The 22208-nt window shown below is 37.1% G+C and overlaps 1 protein-coding gene across 1 annotated transcript in view; it reads right to left on the reverse strand.

Annotated features, from left to right (window-relative positions):
• Positions 1-17100: 17100 nt before the first annotated feature.
• Positions 17101-22208, reverse strand: part of NRCAM (neuronal cell adhesion molecule) — a 58534-nt gene continuing 53426 nt past the window's right edge. The window contains exons 30-31 of the mRNA XM_085318508.1: positions 20802-20880; positions 17101-18931 (exon numbers count right to left, since the gene is read on the reverse strand). Of these exons, the coding sequence (XP_085174634.1) occupies positions 17101-18931; positions 20802-20880 (1910 nt within the window). The remainder of the gene's footprint in view (positions 18932-20801; positions 20881-22208) is intronic.

Here is a 22208-nt window from a genome sequence, read left to right on the forward strand (position 1 = left end):
AGTTGCTACAGTTGTAACAGTTGAGGCAGTGAGCTTAATAAATGAGGAATAAACGTTACTTATGCTCTCGGATAAGAGAGAGCCAGGTAGCAGGTGGTGGCCCCCAGGCCAGGAGCACAGGTGGGTTTGTGCTGAGGCCGCACGGCCCCGCCGTGGCTCTGCAGCCTCAGGAGCCTTCCGTCAGCAGCCACAAACTCGCTGAGATCAGCCCAGAGGCAGCATCTCTGTCAAGAGAGCAAAGAAACTCTTGATGAGTTCATATGAAACCAACAGGAAYTGGACAGCTTCAGTTGTTTGCTCAAATGCAGCATTAGGAAAACTAACAGGTTTCAAAATCACATTAAGGCTTAGCAACTGATGAGTGCTTTCAGCCCTTTTTCCAGCTTTTTGAGAAATTATGACTAAAAATATGTATATGCATATTTTAGCAAAAATATACATACTCCAGATGCTGTTTCAGTATTCCTGTTGCAAAGGTAGGGGTGCAATAGGGAATTGCAATATCATGTTACTATCACTCCACCACATGCAGCTAGGCTATTTGACATTTACATTATTCAATTTATATTTCAAGGTTATCTGTTGCTTCATTCAAGAATACAACTCAAATATGATTTGGGATATCACTTCAACCTTCAGCATGTGTGTCTCTTATTAAGATCTCAGAAGGTGAAAAATCAGTACTGGAAATTTTAATGACATCAACAACACTTCCTGCAAAGATGATGCATAGACCCATAACATAATTGAACTAGGATGCCTGGGGTTATTCAATCTGGAGAATAACTTTTCAATGAACATATTTATCTAGCCATCCAATATAAAAACATTTGAGCTTTAGAAGATTTGCACTAATGCATTTTCAGTTTGTTGCGTGTTGTTCATCGGGGACACTACTAGATTTAGAGACCTCTTCTATGCAGCAACATGTGATGCACAGCATATGACTGTGGCCAGCCTGCTATGCGTCAGCAATGTCCTCCTGTTTGGTGCTTCCTGTATGACACAAGCTTTGTCATGATTTAGGGCTATGATTGTTTTATGTAGCCAGGACAAATAATCCCACATCATTTTAATCTCATATAACATAATGGTGTCTTCCTTTCTGAAGGGCATTTTCCCATTGAAAGTATACTGTAGTGTTAACTTGTTTACAAATTACAAAAATCCTTGATGATATATTTAAAGGTCCTTCACAGATGTCTAAARTGTCTCTATCAGAATTAAACAAAATTATTCTGTTTTTTAAATATTGTGCTATTGAACAGCACAACGAAATAAGACATAAATCAGAATCTCTTTATCACAAGGTCAATAACACTTACTTATTGATTGTGGCACAAAATATTCAGAGGATTCATTTTCAGTACTAAATTTGATTATCTGTCCTATCATTAGCTAACAAAGTAAGCATTTATTATGCACAACAGTATGAATTGCCAGGAAAGTCAGCACAACTAACCAGTGACCTGACTTCTGAAAAAAGTCARTGCTTATTCAAGGAGTCAAAAATAACCACTACAGAAATGCATAAACAATACTTAGGAAGAAACACAGCTCTTCCCACCAGAGCGTGCCCCATCTGGACTAACACGATGAGGCCAGGGGTGTCTGTCACCTGCTCTTAGCCTTTAGTCCAGTCCACTTGGAATCAGTTTTTGCAAGAGTGATTTAGTGTGGATTTAGGCRTATAATTCTGCTAAAGTCCTACTTTGGCAATCTAATTTCTTTCTGCCCTGGACCAGAGGGCCTGAATGCTCGCCAAGGTGAGAGCTTCCTGCCAGCCAGAAGGATGAGAGCACATCTGAAGTGGASGTCAGCAGTTGCCTCTTTCTTTTGAGCAGGTAAGCTATTCCCAGGCTGACAGAGGTACTGTGTCAACTAACTCCTTGGAAATAAATGCAGCAGTTTCTTTCCTTGTGCTAAGGCAGAGAATGATTCAATAATGCAAATCTGCAGTTAGTAAAGATTAAAATATGGAAGTGAAAAACTACAGGAAAATGGCAAGATAGTGCCTGGCAGACCCCAGAAACACGTACGGCAAGTCACCTATTGCCATGTACAGGATACCTGGCTCGCCAGCAGGAAGAAGGGCTCAGTAGCTGAGAAGGAATGCAACCGCATAAAACACTAAGCACTAAATACCTGAATATGTAAGCAGTTGCCACGAAGAGTCTGGGAAAGTTTTTCTTTGTACACACACTGTGACTAAACACAGCACAGAGGGATTTAATCTCTCTTTACTTCCTCTTCACTCCTCTCTTCCGCTCCACGCACGCTGAAATGCATGAGGAGTTGCTGGAGCTCCGCCAGCCCCTGCTTTGGCAGAGACCCCTGTGCCACCAAGAGCAATGCAGAGCCTGCAGCGAGGTGGAGGAACATTCTTTTTAAGAAGAAAAGCATGAAAGATGAGGCCAGCAGAGAAAAAGATACAGAGTTCCCAGCAACTAGGTATTCCTTAAAATCAGCCTTGCAGAGCATTTACTTGCTAAAATAAACCTACCTTTCCACATTTTTTATAACAGACCAGTTAAGTCTCATGTATCCTACCTCAGGCTCAAGCAGCCAGTGGCTGCTGCTTTTCCTCTCGTCCCTGTCCCAGCAAATCCTGTGATTCCCAGGCCCCCGGGCAGCGCTGCAGCCCCTCTCCTCCCCTGGGTCTCTCTGTCTTCATCCAGCTCTGCAGAGCGTGTATGGATGTGCGCGTGCACACGAGCGCCTGCGCCCACCCGCGGGCGTCTGCACAGGGTGCCATGGGCTGAGGCAGTTTCCATACGCGGGCTGTTCTCAGGGTGCCTTTGGCTTGGTGTCTACCAAGGCACCTGTTCATTTGTATTTGCCAGCCTGAGCAAAAGGTGCTAGGAACCTGGGTTTACTCTCCATTTCTTTGTCTGCTTGAAGAAATAATTCTAACTTAGTCAGTTCTTCATAAAGATACCAGTTATTTAAAGCACGTAATGAAATATTTATTAAAATAGTGGAGTGGTTGCAGCAGCAGTATTCATGGGAGCCACTTCCAGCAGCTGGCCCACTACTGACCAAAAGGTTTTGTACAGAGTTTTGAGACGGAAATGTGTAAGTGGAAGTACACAGAAATGCACTTCAAGCACTCACGTTATTTTACTGTCTCCTCGATAACTATTGCTCTAGGGAGTGTTTTCCCAGCTGTGGAATTTTGAGAATTGAAAACGCATGGACAMGCGTAGAGAAGAGCCAACTTCTCAGCATTGAGCATAGAATTAGAGGAAATACAACCGTTGTTGTTGAGCTGAGACATAACTTATGACAAAGTTATTAGTAAAGTTATCATTTCCGTTCCTATTGGCTTCACTTTACCTTGTCTTTGGTAGAAATCAAYCCTAAAAATTTGCCATATTTCCGTTGATTTTGAATTATAGCAATCCACATATTTCATACATTAGCCTTTATTTTYTCAGCTGAAGTAATTAAAATTTTCAGATTCAGTATGTGTGTATTTTATGTAACTTTAGGTCTCACATGGGAAGTTTACTTGAAATTAAAAAATGAATTACAGGAAAAGACTGATGCTAAATGTGGGAGCAGGCTGTATTGAYTGTCATAAATAGATCTGGTATTTAACAGAAATCTTCTGATGCTATATAGCCTTTTTCTCTGAACATCTTACTGAAAACCTCATCTTCCTGTGATGAATAGATCACTCTTGAGACCTATCTTACAGGATGCATTAGAAGAAAAAAAAGAAAGAAAGAAAGAAAAAAGCCTGTCAGGCAACCAAAACCAGAACCAAACCTGCAGAAAACTTTTAGATTGGTGACAAGGCAAAGTAATCTTATTCCTTCTGTCATCTTTTACAGACAAGATCAAATTTCAGTCATTAGAAACAAAGAATTTTATCTACAATTAGGAAGGATGCTACAGTGTTTCTTCCCAAGCTTTTGTGTGTAAGATTAAAATTTAGACTTTCCTCTGGAAAACATGGGCTATGCTTCTGCACTGGTTCTCTTATTTTGTTTTCATTATTATAGATCTTTAGTGACTAACTGACCAGTAATAATCTCACTAAAAATTACCACACAATTGAAGTGTTCTGCTTTTTCAACATTGGTAGTACAATGTTAGTATTCCGAAATACATAATTCAGAAAAGAAAGATCACTGTTCTGTGACTTGGCTGTCTCTAGCATATAAACTAGCTGTGGAAGTTATGACCCTGTTATGTTCCTGCTGGAGGCTGCTGTCATTAGTGGAAAAACCCTGACACTTTATTAGACAGTCATTCAGTAAAAAAAAAATATTCATTATGCAAACCTCTGCCCAAAGACCAGCATAAAAGACTTCTGCCACAAGCAACAGTCTCAGCTGGCGTAAATTAACACAGCTTTGCTGGCTTTGTCTCCATCTGAAAAATCTGCCCTCAATTCCAGATTTCAGCTACTCTGCTCTCATCCCCAGCAGAAGAAATAATTTAAAAGAATTAATTTGCTAGGCCTTCTTCGTTATTAAACATTAACCATGTTTACTCCCATCTCTAAGCTCAGACTTCTTACAGCTATGTATTTTGCGTGACACTGATACAAAACAATTTTTCCTTGTAGTTTGGTTTAGACCTTGACATAACATCTTGACAACTTTTATTTTCTTACCGTCTTAGGCTCTCTTGTTTTATTCCATCCATGCAACAAGCCTTCTGCTACAAAGCTGGGCACGTCCCATGAATCTCTTCCCCTCCACCTCTGCTGGCGTTGCRCAGACAGCGTGATGCTAATCCCAATGGGCAGAGCCTCTCTGCTCCTCCGAYGAAAGGTCCTGACAGCCTTGGACTGCTACTGCTGGCAGAGCTGCTCTGAAGATAATACTGTCTGACAGCGTGAATGGCTCRGGCCAGATCAACGTGTTGTTTCTCCATCTTTCAGACACAGGRGACTCCTCAGGTTGTGATATCAAAACCACACTGTTCGTTGCCCRAAAGGTGATGGGTAAGTGCTGTGCTACTCGAAGGGGTTATAGCAGTAACCCTTGGATGCACTTTGAAAGGAGAGACTTATAAAAGTCTCAGGCTTACAAGGCAGAGCAAGCACAGCACTCATCTTCACTTCCACTGTGGTGGTACCAGTGGTGACCCAAGCACATRTTATATGTGCCAAGCTATTCCGATCTTCGTGCTTTGAGACCTCAATCCTTTCTTCTTTTACACAGATAAAGCACAATCCTGGCAAAGTCTTCATGAGACCAAGTACCAGACCAAGTTCAGTGAGAGGAACTGCTAACGAAGGCAAGCTGGAAACCTGCACTTGTCGCAAGCTTGAGTGCGTCACCTTTACTTTTGCAAATTCAGCTGAGAGCAATACATCGCTTTTTTCTAAACACAGGCTGAGAGTTTGGAGTCTTTAACAAGATCTGAGCTAACTGGCTACAAACAAACAAAATCAACACCTTTTCTTTACCTTTACTATTTTACAGCTGCTAAACAGTGGTTCATATATACACTGGTCTGGGAACTGACCAAATAGAAAGGTACTCAGCTTGCTAATTCATTCCTTTGGTGGTTCTCCAGCTTTGATCTTCAACATCTTGTTAGGTAACCCACAGAGCAGCCTCTGCCATCAAAAATTGCCATTTCCACGTACCTTCGGTATTCTGGGACAGGGTGAGSTGCTGTATTGTGTTCAGGTCAAGCCTTCCCTTGCTCACAATCCTACACTTCTTACCAACTTACTTTTCAAACAGTTAAAAAATTTGACCCAAGCATCTGTTGTAAAATAGCCATGAAAAAAAAAAAAATCTTGCAGCTGAATAAAAGTTTCTGCTAGATGACTGGTTCACTAAAAGTTCGAGGTATGTAATTATACCTAAAACTATGGTTTCTGGATATCTGTAAAATTAAAGCTCCAGTATTCATTTATGGGAGGTGGAACTAACCACTCTTTCTCTTTCTTCCGTATGTGGCATTTCTAGAGACTGTCAGATGACYGAACAGTTTTCCCCTCCTTATGGAACATGAAAATATTCCAGTCTCTGTCAGCTTTACTCTCTACTCAATCTGTCCTCTGACTAGGTCTGAATTTGTTTCTATTAACTGCCCCTTTTTCCCCATTAATTTTCCTCAAGTTCTTCAAAAAAACACTGATTTCAGTATTCCAAGTTTGAAGATCTCATCATGCAGATCCTCTCATTTACCAAATAATTTGCAGGGCTCCCTTGTATCTTCCTGCAATTATCTAATGAGCTTGGGAAATCCCCACTTTCCTCACTCATCTTAAAGCAAAGCACTGTGTTTCCCAGATATAGTTTTATCTTGGCTTCCAGAAGTAAGGAAACTAAAACAACTGTCCACCTGAGCGTTTCACTCAAACCTATGAACCATTTTCAACTAAATATTATAGAAGTCTCAAGGACTAATCAAGGTTTTTTAAGGCTTTTGAAACAGTAGCTGGATAGATTAAAACAAAACAAAACAAAACAAAACATAATATTGCCTGCAAGGAAAGTTGAGGAAGCATTAATCTATTTTATGTTGTTTGTCAGCAACAGCTAATTAGGTCTATGTGCAGAGGATTGGGCAGGATGGTGGTCATGGGCCTCCAGACTAGCAGAGCTCCTGCAGTTTCCTGCATGGACAAGGGAGGTTACTGCTTGGGAGGGTAAATTAGCTGATAGAAGTCAACAGAAAATAAGGTTTTGACAGCTTTGATCATCACAAAGCTCATTTTTGATATAAGAAAAGTAGCCTTTGGCAACTTTCTTCTTTTGTGCCTTCAAATACCATCCTTTTGCTCTTTCATTTTCTGGGTCCAGTTTCATTTTCATTCCCTCTTTAAAAAGACTAGGGCCTGGATATTTTTCCTCTTTTTCACTTGTATCAAAAATGTAATAGAAAGCCAGGCACAATTAAAACCCAATTTAGACGAGTGGCTTATATTATTACTTGATGTCACGTTTGCTTCAGCTGACAGGGAAACAACACTATCTTTTAAATTTATTTTACCTGAGAACCTCAGGGAACAGCAGAACAGGATGAAAGCCTGGCCAGCTCCTGCGGACAGGAACTATCTACTGCCCTCTGCTATTCTTCAATTTGTAACATATGCAAATCCGTTACTTGCAAGCTGGCTTCAATTTTATCCTGCTGGTTTTCCCCAGAGGGCAAAGCCAATGCTGCCAAATTCACAGTTGGGCAAACTTCTCCAACCCCTAAATGAAGGTACCATTTTATAGGCATTATGCATGTTTTGAAAGCTTTATCAACTCACCTATGTTTCCAAACAACAAASAATTCTGTGTATTTTTTTGTTATCAAAGATTGTAGATCACAAGGGTCAAAACTGGCTTGTTTGCTTAGAATCACGGTGCATCACATCTACTATCTGTCAAAGTCCTGTTGACGTGTATTTATCCTGACAGTTTGATCTAAAGTTTCCACCTCACATGTACAATGAGCAGCAAGGGAAAACACTAACCCCGTCACAAGTACAACGGCCAGTTGTACTTGTGCATCCCGGAGAGYGTCGTGCAGGGCTAGATTCCTACCAGCAGCACATTCAGTTATTTCTGTCTTCTATGATACCACTCATTGCTTCTGCCAACTCTCTGAAATGTTCTTCCCTAAGGTGGTAGAAGAAAGGGGAAGACTGAGAGAGAGGGAGAGACAGGAACACACAACAAAGTACAATTACCTTTGAGAAATACTTGAAAATTCCATCCTCCTCCTGCTTCTTTCCTTTTTTTCTAACTCTTCTTTCAGAGAAAAAAAAATGCTTTCAAGCTATACACTATATTTCATCATATATTACTTCTCTAGGCCTCATCTTAAATATGGGTCAGATTGCAAATGAAGAGAATTTAGTTCACAAATCTTTTGCCACTTTGCTTCTGACATGAAAAGCACATGGAAACTGTATTTTCCAAGGAACAATGTGAGAAGATCACAAGAAAGGAATTTTTGTTGGGCTATCCTCTTCAGTTCCCTCTGGATTTGTACGACGACTTCAGTAAGAATAAAACCAAAAGCAAAAGCAAATCATTAGAAGGAAAATCCAGTGACATTATGCATTAATAMACTTTGGGGAAAAATCACAAAGGAATGTGTCTAAGGTGCATCTCCAAAAATAGTTATCATACGAAGTCTTTCATTCCAACAAAACTGCGGGAATTCAGATCCCTCTCTCTAGGAATTACCAAAACAGAAACAATTGTATTTCATACATCTCAATCAGCGCATATTGCTGGAAAAATCACCATACACCTGTACAGAAAACTAGGCAGCTCAGTTTTTGAAGGTGCCATAACTGTGACTAAGCAGATGACAGAGGCTGGAATAGCCAGAGGGTTTCAATTACAGGGCTAACTTGGTGAGCCAACAGCCTGGCTTCTGATAAAACCCTTCTTTCATGTATCATAGCCAAACATCCATTTTTTTTAATGTATTTTCTGAATCCACACTTCTCCTTTAGTCTTCAGAGTAACTGCGCTCCTGCCCTGTCCGTTTCCATTCAAACACAGAATAGACAAGATATGAAAAGAGCATCACACTGGATTTCCTGTACCGTAAGCGATGTTTCTCTCACTTTAYGTACTGTTGAACATATTATTTAAAAAATGAATGCTCAGCATTTTGTATGTCAGGCAATTTCCTCATTCACAATCCTTTCTGATGGTTCTCATTTTGGAATATATACCTTTATTTGTTCTTATTCACTCTTGCAGGTATGGAACATGTCCTTCCTCTTTGCCTTCGCCCTTGCTATTTTGACTAAAGCATTCATGGAAGGAAATGTAAATAGCACCTAATTTAAATGGGAAATGGTCAGAGACATTCACATTTTTTCAAATGGCATTAAGTAAAGATATGCAACATCTTGAAAATAATACAGTACATAAACTCCTGCAATATGATGGGAATAACTTCTGGCAGAGTTGTTTCATGTTTTTTCCACTTTTACTTCTTAATTATCTGATGTGATTTTTACTGCTAATGTAAACAGAACAAACAGCGAAATTTTAAAACCACATTTATTTTTAATACAAAATCTGTTGCACTATTACAGAAGTGAGCCTGTATGTTTACCCCCACTTGAACAGATTATTCAGCATCTACTATCAAATAAGGGTAAAATTATACTCTTTTACCAAAACCATTGACAAATCTTATCAGAAACGTTCTCTTTGTGCTTTGTAGTCAGTGTTKGCATTACTCATTTCTTATTTTTGCTCCCATTAAGAAAACCGATCAATGGAAGGCTCAGAGGTGCAAAAGAAGCTTCTTACAGCTAACTTAGATGTGTGATTACTGCAGTTGTGCTTTACCTACAAAATATACATGAAAGCTGCAAGAGGTACTACAGTCTAATGTAATGCACTGGCAAAAGCTCTGAGTGGTTTAATTAGGAATCTGCAGTAAATAAGTAGAACAGTTCACTATTTTGTTTTCACAGCAGAAAAAAAATATGTATTTAAGTAGATGCTTTAAAATACCATGCACACCATTGGCTATAGTACTTCTTACACAGTACAACATAAGATTTCTTGTTTTATTTGTAACATCTAGAAGCATATAGCATCTACATTTAAGTGTATTTACAAATTCAACAAAATATCTACATATAAAAAGCTTACTTAAAATTAAACTTGATGCAAGTTATGAAAAACCAATTTATTGGCAAATGAAACTGAGCATTCCTTCAACCATAGGTTGTTATAAAAATTTATATTTGGAGGTAAACATTTGATTGATATAATATGTCAGAAAATAATTTTGTAACTGATAAAGGTAATCTTTAACCACTAAACTTTGTTAGCACTTGTCAGATTCCTTGAATTCTGTGGTTCCCAGTGGTAACGCTCACGTTGCTTCCAGGTGTGGATAATTCCAAAGATGCCACGTTCATCTGGCCATGATACAGAGGGAAATGCACTCTTGCTGGTGTAGTCGGTTGGTTTGCTTTGGAATAATTTATTTTTCAAGAGTTTATAATTTTGCTGTGCTATTAAATAATTTATTTCTGACTTTTTTTTTCTTAAGAAATCTTCTAAGGCCATGAAAACTTGTTGTGCTCTGTCTATAAAGTGAGTATTTTATTTTCAAGGGGAAAATATCATACTGCTTTTTGTGTAATTTAAAACATTGAAAACCTTCCATTTTTYAGCACAACAGTTTCATAACACTTTTTTTTTTTAACATTGTTACTTTATTTGGCAATGATAGTAGTCCACTAATCACAGTTTACTGCACCAACTGATTGAATAGTACAGTGCATTATGGAATGCATATTGTAAAAAGGCACTGAATGTATTTTGCCCTGTGTTTTCTGGAATAGTTTCTCTCATTTTAAAGCATTTCTTTCAGTGACTGTACAAATTCCAAAATGCATTGCAATGCGTATCTTTCATGCCCTAAAATCAATCCAATGTATTTTGATGTAAAAATAGAACACTGTACTGCTGTAACACTTGATAGATTAAGAAGGCTGTAAAGTAAGAGGAGCAAAGAGCAGATAATAGGGTCTCATTAAGCATCAGCAAATGCAAGTGTCATACTTAAATCATTTAGCAATTATATACTGTACATACTGTTCCTAACTGTCTTACAAAAAGACATATGATAGCTAGACATTAAGTCACCAATTTCACAACAATGTCCACAAAGACATTGAAGTTCTATATAATACTACTATAACACTCTGACAATGAAAACAAATTCATATCCAGGGATTCAGCTGAGGACTGCATAACAAATTACCAAACCATAATTTATAGTGTACACAAGATTATCTGTGAATTGTGTAGCATTTTTTCCATGCATTATACTGTATTTTCAACAGGAAATATTATTATCAATGTTATTTTTGTGTCAGTTTCTTTAAAAACGATAAAGTGAGAATACTCAAGCTTGGAACCAAATTCGAATTTCTTGTTTTGATTCATAATAACATACTACTTAATGTGTGTCATTATACCGTATAATTAGATTGGCCTGCATATTCTCACAGCATAAATATCTGGTGGTGAGGACCTCTGTTACCTGCATGTTCATATTTCAAGAAGGAGGATGTACAAGTGCTTTAAATATAACTGAAGATACTGTGACAAGGGGACAAATTCTTTGATTACACAAAYGAATTCATGGCATTTACAGGAGAAGGAGCCTCAGAACTTTCATTTCCTTCTACAGGTTCTTTCTCTTTTTTACCACTGTATTGTCCAATAAAGGAGCCATCCTCATTGAACTGACCATTTACACCTTCTCCATAGTCAACTAAACTATCATCACTGTCTTCTTTTTTCACAGTCCTGTCTGAAGGTGTCCGGCTTCCTTTTTTTAGAGGTTTATGGTCCTCTGCATCACTGGAGACACACACACACAGGCACCAAGAAAAAAAAATTAATGAATATATTATTTATTCAGGCAAAATCAGCCATGCATGCAGAGTTTTAAAAAAAGCATGTGCACAGCCCTGTAACCCTTTAGCAATCCCATATCATATTGTAGAGACAAATCAATATGATGCAGCTGACATGAACACATGGTGTAGTAATGGTTTAAACAGAGAGCATCTTCAATGGAGGGAGGGGATTTTCGTGGTTTTTCTTTTTTTTTCTTTTTTCTTTTTTAATCGTGCATGATATTTCAATGGTAAGACTTGTGCCCTTGGCTTAGAAGCAATTTAGATGTAACTGCAAGCATTAAAATTGGGTTGTGAAGTTACATAAAAAACTATTTGTTCTTCAAAGAAAATAGCTTATAATGTGCTGTGAAGTTAGTCTGTTAAACTTCTTAATTTCTTTGACTCCTTGAATGTGAATGAAGAATGAATTTAGTTAAATGAAATATACTTTTTTTAAAACTAGTAAAAAGAAAATAAAAGTGCTGCATTTCAAATAATTTGTTATATAATGCAGGCCAGACTTGCAATTTTCAACCTTACCTTTCAAGAGACCTACATATTCCATTAAAAGGGTGCAGAAGAAACAAATGAAAATAGCCTAAGAAGAAAAGCAAAGTCCATATCCTGATAGTGATCAGTATTTTATGAAGCTGCTCTTAAAATTGCTAAAACATTTACTGTGTACAGGTAAAGCAACAATTTAGCTTATATTGGCTAGAAATGAGCAGTTATGAGCATGCTTAGTTTTTTTTTGGCAGGCATGAAGAAATGCTTTACTCTATTTGCTAACCTCACCCTGATGCTACTTCCACACTTTCATTACTTATCTGATCAACCTCCCTACCCTAATCTTCAACTGATAACATGTTCTAGCAATGATGATTATGATTTGGAGGACAACAGAAAAAGGAAAGGAAAGATAGGCCAGAACTTTACAGTATATGCAAGATCATATAGATTAATTAATGCCTATCTGAGAAGCATTTCACTAAAAATCATTACAACAATTTTCTGTTAAGCTGCTATTTCTCATAGATATTTCATCACCTTTTTTTTTGCTTTGGAAGATACTGAACTATTATATCCTAAAAAGATACATCTCTAATATGGATATACTTACAAAAAGAAAAGCGTAACAGAAGTTTTATTTTTCTATATAGGAAGAGAGAAATGGTAGGAATATAATCGTATTTCCATCTAAGAAAACCGTCTTGTTAAAATTAAAATACAAGAAGTCAAAAACTCTGAACTTGACTGTCAGTTTGACTTTGTGGCATGAGAATAAATATTGTATCACTGATCTTCTGTGCCCACTGGTATTGCAAACAGACAGTGTTTAACACTTACAAAAATTCAACTCCAAAATGCCAAGCCTCTGGAAGCAAGGTGAAAATGTTTGTAATAGTACAAACACAACTATCTTGCAAAGTATTTCTTAAGAGAGATCATTTTGGAAGGACATTGCATTTAATAGGTCAAAGAGAGAATACAGTATTTAAGCATTGTAGGTATGAATGCTCTTGTCAGAGAGAAATGTAGTTTGTCCGTCGTCCTCAGAGTGCATTAGAGTCATTAGAAACAGGCTATACAAACAAAATGAACACTAAGCCCTCACTTTCAAATAGTAGTAGGTTCTGCTCCCAAAGAGAAATGATCTGCAGTGTTCAAAGCTTGCTGTATGAGAGCGTCTAGTAAAGAGTATTGTACATACAATTTACTGTTTTACACCATAAGTAGGAATGAGAATAAATTAAAATTGCATTTGTATCATATTCCAAATTGACAGAAAAATGTGCAAATATTTTGAAGTATGATCCTATCCAATGTAATTCAGTAGGCTGGAATATACGATAAATAAAAAGTACTTCATCAATATTTTAAAATTATTTAGACATCTTTGTGTTTAATCCAAAACAAAACTAAAGGTTAATTTATAAACTAGATAAATCCGGATACAGGAACTTTTACTTTGTGTTGCTCTTACAGTTTTCTTGTTCACATTTTTTGTTTATAAATATTTTGCATTGGTTTCTAAATAAATAAAATTTATTTATAATCTAAACAAGGAAGAAATACAGTTGTCTGCATTGTATCTGTGATTTTTCTATATTTTAGTAATGATGCAGATTCTACTGTCTGTATAATTAAAAAACAAACAAACAAAACTGCAGATTTACCTAGGTGTACCTGCATGGATGTGACTACTGGTGTAACTGCACACATAGAGCAGATAAAAAAAAGAAATCAAGTTTGAACCTGGGGATTCCCTCCCTTCTTGCACCACAGAAGTCCAGAGAGAAGTTCTGCCCGGACTCTGGTGGTAAAAAGAGAAGTGGGATTACCCAGAGAGCTTTCCACTTGTTTAGGAAGAAGAAACATATGCCACCGCACCATGATTCTTTATCAAAGTGGACTATGATTGTGACTCCTGTACTAGATATGAATATAGAATTTTTGATGGAAGCAGAAGAAATTGAAGAAGAAACAGTAAGAAACAAATACGAGAGAGAGAGAGASAGASAGACAGACAGAGGCAGAGAAAGTSAAGACACCAGTGTTCTGGATGGCAATTTTATAACCCTCAGGGTGCGAAACAGAGAAGGGTCCCTGGTGCTATGGAGAAATAATGGATTTTCTGTGTGCCGCCAAGAAGCAATTTGAAAAAGTAGCTGGATTGTCTCATTGTGAATACTGAAGCACAAAGAACTGTAAAATACTGGCTATGGAACACATAATACTACACTGAAGAAACATGTTAAAGCCAGAAATTCTAATATATCTTCTCTGAGGCTTGCTAATCTTGTTTATGATCTTTCATAAAACTGTTCCAAAATGCAATCATGATAGATAATAATTTCTTTTGGTTTTTGCCCGTGGTTTTGTTTGCTGACTTTTATACTTACCTAGTGCAGTATTTGGAATGGAAAATAAAGTACAAGTTGGATTGAATATAATTACTATGGAAAATTTAAAAGTATTTTGAAATATATCACATAACTGTGCCTACAATTAATAGTGAGACAGTAAGTACTGGGAACCAAACAGGAGGTGAGTATGTGTATGAAATCTGCATGTAGATAAGACAGCCATGAAAGTTAAATCCAGCGATACTTTTACTATTTGTTGTCTTACAGATAAATTTCATATTATTAGCTTTTTAAGGATGACAGTATCTTAATGAAGACTGATATTTACAGATAATCAGGCCATTTCAGTAACTTGCCATTTTAGTAAGAACAGTGTGTTTAATATTAAAGTATACTCTGAAAGCATGATTTAAATATTTTTCATAAATTATTGCTAATATATGAATACATATTTCTTTTTCTTCTTAACTTCATGAAACAAATAGCAAACTTGCAGCTAATGATTAAAAGATATAAAGAAGTAGGAAGGTGATAATGGCAAGCATAAAACACAAATTTACTTTAAAAAACAGTACTTCTATWTCACAAGCTTATCACAGTTATCGAAAATGTGTTACCTTCAAATTTTTCTTCCTTCACCTTTCTAATTTTTCTTCCTTAGAAATGGGTACATGCAGCAACCAGTCAGAATGGGGAAGACAGCTCTATGATGCTTTTGCAGTCCAGCAGGCAATTAGTTCCCGCTAAACTTTGCCACATTAATAAACATGCAAAACAACTCAATATATGGTTAGCAATATACTACTTTTCCTTATAATACAGGTGTCGCATGAAAGTAACACAAAGCAAAGAAAATCCATTCTGGGCTACGGGACAAGAGGATGCGGAAAAGACCTGTTGGGAATATATTCCCTTCTTCTGTACCCTCAGGTCAACAGCCCAGAAATGTTTAGGCATAAACATTCACATAAAGCTACAGAAGTACCTTAGACTATGGCTTCTCTGTAAATTTTAAGAGGAACTCTGCTTTAATACTGAACATGTTTTTGCTCATGCTTATAAGTTGTTAGRGATCTTGAAGACAGGTAGATGAAAAACTCTTTCCCTGTACACCTATACTTTTTTTTCCCCTATGTGTTATGATTCAATCCAGGTTTCAGAACTGTTTACTATTTCTAATCCAGTTAAGATATACACACATCTATATTAGTTTTTTCCAAGTAGCTTGTGTCTAGCATCTCTGCAATACTGATCTTCAGTCTTAGCAGAAGCTGTAAAAACTGGAATACTGAGCTCTTCCTCTAACTGGCAATAGATTGAAAAAACTGTTTGTCAAATAATCTGACTCTCTCCTTGTGAAAATTCTAAAGAAAAATTTGCTTGAGATAAAGTCAATCAAATTTTTCATATTTACTATGTCTTCTGGACAAAAAACATATAAAATGAAATCAATGGAATGATTCAAAAAGCAGCGACATGGACGTTCCAGAATTAAGTTAGGAACCATCAAAGAAAGCATGTGTGTGTGAATGAGGACACAGTAAGACTGCTGCCAAATCCAATCAGACTATTCAGAGGTAAGACTCCTCAGGCAGTCTATTGACATTATTTCTTGTGTTAGAAGCAACTGAGCTTAGATGGAGAGTGGTGATGGCACAAGTTTTTGGCAGATCCTCCAGAAACAAACCTGTGTAGCAGTAAAATTTGAAAGAATACAATAGAGAAAAATACTATTGCAGCTATAAACTATATCCACATTGTTAATCAACCTAGAGAAAGGTGGAAGAGTAGTATATTACTTAACAATCTCAAAGTTGTCCACCAACCATTTCCAGAGCATCTCTCAGAGTAGCTAAGAATTTCTTGGAAAAAATACTTTGTGCATCAAAACACTTGAGAAAAGAGGCAAATGAATTCAGTTAAATGTGCAAACAGCCTGTGCAATGACACTAGCAGTCCTACCACTGTAGAGGCCTTGTCCTATTTGACCTTCCTGAGCACATTTCACAGACTTTATCTTATTAGAAGAAAAAAAAAACATAGATATCATGTAATAAAAGATGTGAAAAGCTTCCCTTTCATATCTCCCACAAAGTTTAACAAATTCATACTTGCAATCTCTCCCCATCCTCAAATCCAAAAGTCTGAAGATGTCTGAAGATAACTTAATTTCTCTTGATTCTTGTCCCAGCACAGAAATTTATTTAGGCTGATAGGTAGACCTGTGCTGACCTGAGCATGAGCTCTTTGTCTTTATTTTTTCTTTAAACAAACATTCATTTACAGCATTTCTTGCAGTGGTTTGGTATAATCATTCGCTGTTCACAATTAACTTTATCAATCTTCTATAACTCAAAACCATTAGGATTATAATGCAATTGCTTTGCTATGAAACAGACTTCCAGAGGCACTGTTTTCCCTTGTTATGTGAAGTCCCAGTTACATCTCCAGCCACAGGAGGATTGTGTATCCAGTTATTCAGTGGTTTCCAAAAAAAAAAAACAAGTTTCCTAAAGCATTATTTCCTTCATTAGACTGATATGGCAGAAAAATCCCATGTTGACAGGTTCTGCAGGAAGTATGCTCTCAGGTAAAGAAATACAGCTGAAGAGTGAAAAACTTCAAACAGGTCCGGACCATGTCAGGAATACTGGGAAGCCTACCGACTGAACATGAAAAAAGCTCCCCCTAAATCTGAGAGCTATGACTTTTCTGGAAAATGTTAATTAGTGGCAAAATTACTTAAATCTTACTTTGAAATGACTGATTTCCTAAGCATTGGGCTTACTTGCCCAAAAATACTGGTGCTTTTTCACCATAAGTTTCCAAATCTCCCACTTTTCCCAGTTCCTGAGAAAAACAGAAGCAAGTCTATATTGTCAGAAAGTTCCTCTTGATATCTCTGATGCCTCTATGCAAATGAGATGTCCTTCTGTAGTTGGTGTGAAAGGACTGTGAGACCTTATACTTTCCCTTCCCTCCTTTAAACTTAGGAGCAGAACGGAAAGAGCTCAGACAGCTGTGAGGATAAGAAAACAAAGAGCTTTCAACAGATCTTTTTTTCCTCAGATGGTAGAAGGAATGTCTGTGCTCTGAAAAATTCTTTATGATCTTTACCGCAGATTCGCCAAATAGTTTGCCACCTGTATATGGTAAGGACAGCAGTCGAGATTTTAGATCTAGTGATGAGGTCCAAGGCCGTAACCATATAGCTCTCCAGGCTACTGTGAGGCAGGCCATATTTTTAACTGTGAGTCTTAGAGAATCCTCAGCTGCATCATGGATGAAATTAGCTGCAATTTTACATAGCCTACGTGTCCTCTGCCTGGCAGTGGATTGGACCGATTTCTTTTTGGCTCTGTCTTGTTCCTCCTCCAGCCATACTAGCAAGGCTCTTGAAACATAGGTGCAGTAGATGGATACTCCAAGTTGGGCCGCAACTAGCTTGAAAGACCTTTTGATTGCTTCCTCAACCTTTCTATCAGTAGGATCTTCAGGCAGAGCATCCACATTAGCAGGTGCAGAATCTCCAGTAACCACTGCCCTGTCCACCTCAGGCAAGGCCCCCCACAAAGCAGCTTTATCTGCTGGAAGAGGATACACCTTATGTAGGACTGCTGGGGGTTCATGTTTTGCCTCAGGATTACTCCAAATCCTATGGACAAGATTTTCCACTGCTGAATGGATAGGAAGGGCATTGTCTACCTTGCCTTCTTCAGAGGGGATGGGCAGCTCCTCTGAAGGGCATTCAGATTTGGAAGATTTCAACATTAGCACTCGCTTAATGTGCTTGAAGAGGTAATTCTGATTCTCTATGTCAAACTTACGCACGTGATCCAGTTCCTCTTGGTCGTCTGTAASGGACTGAGATGACACCTCCACATCTTCAGAGGATGACTCCAAGGCCTTGTCAGCCTTAGATTTGTCCTGTCTAGAAGCCATTTGTTCTTTTAAACTGTCCACACAGTCAGACTCAAAACCTTGGGAACTGTTCCCAGTTGCTTCTAGAGGAACCACAGGAACTTCTGTAATTGGTACCCTGGGATGCTTTACTGAATGGGAGCTAGCTTGTGCCACAGAAGTTATACTTTGTCTGGCTGCTGTCAGTGCATCCTTTAACACAGTAGCCAACTCAGGCAATATTATAGATCTTACTATCGTATTTTTTTCAGATTCGGAGAAATGAGTAGTAGTAGAAGGTCTTACCTTCTTGTGGTAGGAACTTTGAGAGTCTTCTGAGTCTGAGCTGTAGTCTGGGGTCTGGTTGAAACACTGCTGGAGAGAAGAACGTTGCCTTGCCAGTGAGSCACGAACTGAGCGGCAGGCGAGCCGCTGCTGGAAAGGGGAAGGCTGTCCTACCTGAGAATCTGAGCCCTCCTCCGACCCCATTATCTGTTGCTTGGAAGCATGATGTCTAGAGCCATGCCTGTATTTCCATTCATCTGACCTCTTTTCCTCTTGGCAGAGGGAAGCAGAGACAGAACTAACCCTTGTAAGCTCTGAAGGCTGCCTAGCCCTCCTCCTGGAGWAGGAGGTCTCTGATCTGGTGCTGGAGTATTGATCCCCTGACCTTCTGAAGAAGTTGGATCTGTCAGATCTCACAGAAATTGCTTTGGTAAAGACAGAGTCTGCTTCAGGAGATTTGGCACAGCTACCTTGTCTTTTCTTGTCCATTTTCTTTACTGTCCAAGTAGACATGGACCTGAAGTGATGAAAAAAGTTCAAAATACTCGAATTCCTAGACTTTTCAAAAATTACTTTTTCTTTTTTTTYCTTTCTTTCTTTTTTTTTTTAAGCGAAAACCTAAACCCTTTTTCCTCAAAGAAGCACTGCATTGTGACTAGTGCCATATGAGACAGACAAACTGGGAACTGAGTGTCTGCAGTGATGCTGGGCTGCAGAGAGGATGCCATGATATCTTCTGTAATCTGACTGGTTGCTGCTGCTGCCCTGTCTCTAAGGAAAAAAGAGGAAAGCCCAATACAGACTAATTAAACAAAAAAACCATAYAGAAAAGAGGTTTTGCATGGTAAATAGGATGAGCTTCTTCATATGAACAACTTTGAAAAGCCATGCATGCAACTGTCCATATTCACCAGACAAAAGGTTGATAAATGCCTTATAAAATCATTTAATGATGCACTAGATGATTCTATAGATTAACTGAAGCCATTTAAATATGGAGACATACATTCAAATTTTGCTACAGACCACACATGAAAACAGGTTGAATAGTCTTATTCTACACCTGAGTAAATATGTATTCAAGCCACACAACTTGTACAACTCTGTAGATCAGCTGAAGATCAGTCTCAGCTAGTGAAAGATCCTGATATAGAAAAGCAGAGGAGCCATAAAGTAGAATGCAAACTGGACTACCTAGGAAATCTTATAAAATACTCATGTACATCTGCATCCAACCACTGCTTCACACCTCTCTTTTTATCAGATAAATTTAATTACCTCATACATGCTTAAAATAAAATACTGCAATAAATCACTATTCTGAACAACAGATTTTTTTTTTAATCAATAAAGAATTGAGAGAAACTGCTCTTTGGTATTCAAAACTGTGAACCTCTTCCAGCCTTACATAAAGAAACTACAAAACAGAGTGAATTCTTCTTAAAAAAAATCAATGAAAATAATTTCTTTCAATGCACTTTTGTAAATTTTACAGCTATAAAAAAATAAACTGCCTTTACAATTTTTTGACACAGGAACACACTTTAAAATGTTTCATAACACCCAAGTAAAATATAGTGGCATTGACATATTTAGAAAATAACAACATTATTTCCTGAGCTAATCAAAATACAGCAAATAAAATCCTTCTTTGTTAATAAACAACCGCACCCATATTTGTTATATGAACAGAGTTGCCAAAGTGTGTTTTCTGTGTTGCAAGGAGATTCAGTTAACATATATTTAGGATAAAGGAACACAACCAGGAAAAAAAGCTGGTGGCATGCTTTGAAGTAGCTTGCTATATTTCTTRCACAAAAAAAAGATGAAATAGAAATTTGTTTTTCTTTCAGGCCGTTCTCTCTTTATTTAACATCTCTTTTTTGCTATTGGATTAAGTGTTAGTATTGTTAGCTATTTGAAATTAGCTTATTTTCCAGGCAGTGGAACACYATGTTGTCTTTATTAATTTCTATAAGAAAAGTATTTTCCAAAAAAACGCAGTTATGTGCCATAACCCTAAGGATGCAAGCATGCATTATCTGAAAAGCACATAGTATCTGATATTTAATTATCTGAAAGATGGGCTTGTAAACAAAGATTCCTCACTTTCAGACACTTTCGAGTTGAATTTGGACTTCAACTTGAATTAGTGGACAATCCTTAGAATACATTCTAAGCTCTCTCAATTCAGAAATCTTGGGTGTTTAATATTGCTTCTAGCGGTCTAACTGAAATACCATCTACATATAGTACGATAAAACACTGAATACAGAATATTTGTCAAGAGTGAAAAATGTTACAATTTTGAATTAATAAGTGAGTTATTATATGAAGTATATGTGTGATATGAGTAGTGATCATGACAAATCACATCAGCTACTCACCTGTATTCTCCAAATGTTCCATCATCTTCTTTCATAGGTTGTATTTCTGGATCAGCATGTGCATCCTCCTTTTCCTTCACTAAAATATTTGAAATTGGAATTTTAATCATTAAATTGCAAGACTAGAAAGACTTAGGATCCTAATTTCACATACTGATCACATTTGGCAGGAACATATTTGAGTAAAGCCTGTTCTCTGAACTGAAGTCTTAGGCTGTTACATTTTTCATTTTTAAGGAAAAAAAATCTCATAATTAGTTACAGAATTTTATCTTAAATCAAGTTAAAAATATTGCATTTCAATTGGCATTAGTAAAACTTCCTTTCACCTCTAGCATTAAAGGGAGTTTTCTATTAAAAAGCCTACTAAAATACTTAAGTTATTAATAGAATTATTGTTTATTGCAATCTGAATAATTTTGTTTTACTTATCCATACTCTCTACTCACTCYTGATATTCCTTTCATACTGACCGATAAAATTGAATCAGTATCACATATGTTCACTGTTAGTTTGTAGCCATTCTCCTTTCACATTATGCAATGCAGTAAAGGTTCTCTAATAGACACTCCAGGGGAATATTATATCGTATTTTAAAAGTTACTAAACTTGGGAAAAAGCCTTTTAGTCTGTTCATTCCTTCTTTTATATAACATGATCAAGAGTAAAACAAGAATGCCTACACTAGACCTAAATTTAACATAATTGCGTCCCTTACAGAACTTGCAATTAAATACATCCTCCTGATAGGTTTAGTAAACTTGTAATCACTCACTGATAAGAATGCAACTAGTCCTAAAAATACCATGTATTTTTACTAYGTAAAAATACACAGTCTTTTGGCACTGAAACCCACTAGTCCCTGAGAAAACAGTTGTTTATATAAAATACATATTCCTATAAATTGAGACTGTTGACAAGAGGATAACAACRTATTGACTTCTGGAATTACTGTTAACAGTTCTCCTCTGTGCCTTTGCATTTATGTTTTTCTAGTTTTCATTCAAATCCTTTCCTTGTTTAAAAGATAATTACATCCAACATATAATCCAACATATAATCTCATAGTCCGGTAATTTATACACTTAATTTGCATATAATTAATTTACATATCATTTTTTAAGATAATATGAGTAATTACTGATGGTATTCTCCAACTGTGAAATGATGACAATGCATAACACCTTGAAATGTATCTGGCTGTTAAAATTTCGTATTGAAAAGCTCAAGATGAGATGCTAAAACTAAGACAAAAAAAGTATAAATAGTTGTGCTTTTCATTTGTCAGTTCATCTGCAGAACAGGACATTTGCAATGACACCAGAAATATAATTAGTTCTAGAGTCACTGGTACAAATGGATATAGGCTGACCCTGGAAATCTTATCAGACACAGCTGAAGTCCACC

This window comes from Rhea americana, unplaced genomic scaffold (genome assembly GCF_003343005.1).
Source record: "Rhea americana isolate MKP2758 unplaced genomic scaffold, rheAme1 scaffold_54, whole genome shotgun sequence".
In the NCBI taxonomy this organism is placed as follows: Eukaryota; Metazoa; Chordata; class Aves; order Rheiformes; family Rheidae; genus Rhea; species Rhea americana.